This window comes from Frankliniella occidentalis, unplaced genomic scaffold (genome assembly GCF_000697945.3).
Source record: "Frankliniella occidentalis isolate FOCC.00 unplaced genomic scaffold, Focc_3.1 Scaffold2686, whole genome shotgun sequence".
NCBI classification, from domain to species: domain Eukaryota; kingdom Metazoa; phylum Arthropoda; class Insecta; order Thysanoptera; family Thripidae; genus Frankliniella; species Frankliniella occidentalis.
In genome coordinates, this window is record NW_026269764.1 from 3102 (window position 1) to 5588 (window position 2487).

General features: G+C 60.3%; 1 protein-coding gene across 1 annotated transcript in view; it reads right to left on the reverse strand.

Moving 5' to 3' along the window:
* Positions 1 to 2146, reverse strand: part of LOC113203090 (cGMP-dependent protein kinase-like) — a 4873-nt gene extending 2727 nt beyond the window's left edge. The window contains exons 1-3 of the mRNA XM_052276371.1: positions 1961 to 2146; positions 1760 to 1864; positions 498 to 750 (exon numbers count right to left, since the gene is read on the reverse strand). Of these exons, the coding sequence (XP_052132331.1) occupies positions 498 to 750; positions 1760 to 1864; positions 1961 to 2146 (544 nt within the window). The remainder of the gene's footprint in view (positions 1 to 497; positions 751 to 1759; positions 1865 to 1960) is intronic.
* Between the last annotated feature and the right edge of the window lie 341 nt (positions 2147 to 2487).

The window sequence follows — 2487 nt, forward strand, 5'->3', positions numbered from 1 at the left end:
CCCCCCCCCCGAAGGCCTGGCCTTGGCCGTGCGGGGCGGCGCCTCCTTCACGCCAGCGAGCATGTGGAACATGGGATATGACAAGCTGATGTGGAGTCGCATCCGACGCCGACCCAGCCACCACGCATGTCCCCGGAAAACAACATGTAACGGGGGTGTCCGAAAGAGGATGACTGCGAGCAGCCCCCAAACCGACCCACTCCGTGACGGGGACTGGTATCGCAGCAGTGGATCCTCCACGCCTTATTTGAGCCGCGCAGTACAAATCCTTCGACGAAGGCGCTTCCATACAAATGCGGAAGAGCCACTACCGTATTCCTATACCCTCCCGCCTCCGACCACTTGAGCAAATCTCCAATCCCCCAGAAGAACACTTGAGTGTGAAGAGAAGGGAGTAGGGTACGGTAACCCAGTGCCCTCGACGCGACGATCGGTGAAGGAATGAGGTGCCCGACGACCCCCATATGGTGTCCTGACTGACCTGGCCGGACACTAACACGTGGTGACGGTGGTGGAGGAGCGGTCCGTGTCGTGGAGCAGGGACACCTCGCCCAGGGCGTCGCCGGGGCCCAGGGTGGCGTGCAGCTTGAGCGTGGGGCCGGCCAGCGGGTCCTGCACCTCGCGCCACTCCTCCAGCGAGCCGCTCAGCACGAAGTACATGCCCATGCACTTGTGGCCCACGCGCGTCACGGTGCGTCCGGCGCCGTAGCACTCGAAGGACACGAAGCCCGCCATGAGCCGGCGCACGTGCTGCGGGCGGAGGAGGAGGTGGTGGCCACTTAGCCCGGGAATTACGGGTACTGGCAAGGGAGGGGCCCACAACTACAGACGTGCACGGGTCTAACAAAAGTTTTGTCTTCAATACTTTTTAGTCAACATTCAATATCTTTTCCCGATTTTTCATTTTGTATTCGTGAGCTTTCCACTTTTTAGTATTCAAATAATTAGTCACTTAAAGGTGTGCAATGTAGTGTTGGTGTCGAGCACTTGCATTTGCACGCCAGTTGCACACTTAATTTATCAGTGTATTCAGCTTTTAAATATATTCATTCATAGGTCAGGATGTATCCGGAAATAACCGAGTTGTGAACCCCTCGCTGTCAATTGAATACATGTATTCAATAATTGTACTTTTTTTGTACTTATTTTTGTTTTTGCTTGAACAGTGGTTTTCTGAAAACGTGGGTGAGGTGAGGACCCCCTGAGTGAAACTGAGAAGACGGGTGCGGGGTAGTAGGCTCCCGGCTGCCGCCCCGCGGGGAGTATAGCCGCGAGCCGGCGCTACGCACGACGCGGGGGAGCTCAGCGACGCGCTGGGGCCGCGAGGCGAGCGAGGGCGTGCCTGTCCTTGATATACTCGGGAGGACAACCCAGAAACTTTGGACAGCACCGATAAGACGGATGAAATGGGTCAGCGCGTGGCAGCCCCCCTGCTGCTTGTGTGGCAGACGTCTTTGTCGGGGGAAGAAAGGGAGGGAAGGGGAGGGGGAGTATGGGGCTGATGGAGCCCGGCGTGAAAGGGCCAGATGGAGGAGCGGGGTGTGGATCATGGGTAGGGGGAAGGGGGTCAGCGGAGAAAACCGCGAGAGTGATGTAGTGGTCGCAGGGGACGAGACGTCAACTGGCCTGCGGTGGCGTTATCCTCTGCCGTAATGGGCAGAGTTTCGCCGCCAGCCCGTCCCGGCCCGTCCACACGTTGTTAACGCTTGTTATACTCTGGCCTGCCATGTGCGCGGCGAGGCGAGGCTCGCCCCCTCACCTCCGGGTAACGCCGGAAGCAGCGCAGGCCGCTGAACAGGCTCGCGAGGATCTCCTTCTCTTCGGGCGTCCGCTCATCGTGGGGACGGCGAAGCAGCGCCTTCTCCTGTGAGCGGAAAGGATGCCGGTCACGCTGTCGTTTTGTAGAGGGAGAACAACCGCAGCGGCGAGGACCCCGTCGAGGTCGCCGTCGAGGACGCACGCAGATGGACAGGTCGCCGGCGCGCTTGCGGCGCATGGTGAGCAGCGCCACCAGGTTGACGGTGCCGGCGGGGAGGTCGTCCTCGTCCACGGCGAGCCACGACAGGTTGGCGAGCACCTGGCGCGTCGCGCTGCGCCAACGGGTGCGCGGCTTCAGGCACCGGAAGCCCAGCGGTCGCTGCAACATACCGCAAAAGATAAATAAATAATAAGCAAACATTGCGAAAAACTGAGATTCCCCTCCCCTCTCCCCATGCACCCGCTCGCTCACGGTGCCCGGCCTGAGCTTCCCCGCACAGCTGACTGCAGCTGTCGTCTCGTCTACGGTCCGCGGTGAGCGGGAAAACGGGGCGAGCGCTACTACACGCTCGGCCTCGGCAAGGGCGTCGTCCTCCCACACACCTTCCTGTCTAATCACGGGGTAATGAATCGTTTCGACGCGTGGCGTGGCGTGGTGGACCACTTAAGGCCAAGAGGGAGCGCCTGGGACTGATGGAAGGGAGGGAGAGGGAGGGAGAGGGAGGGAGA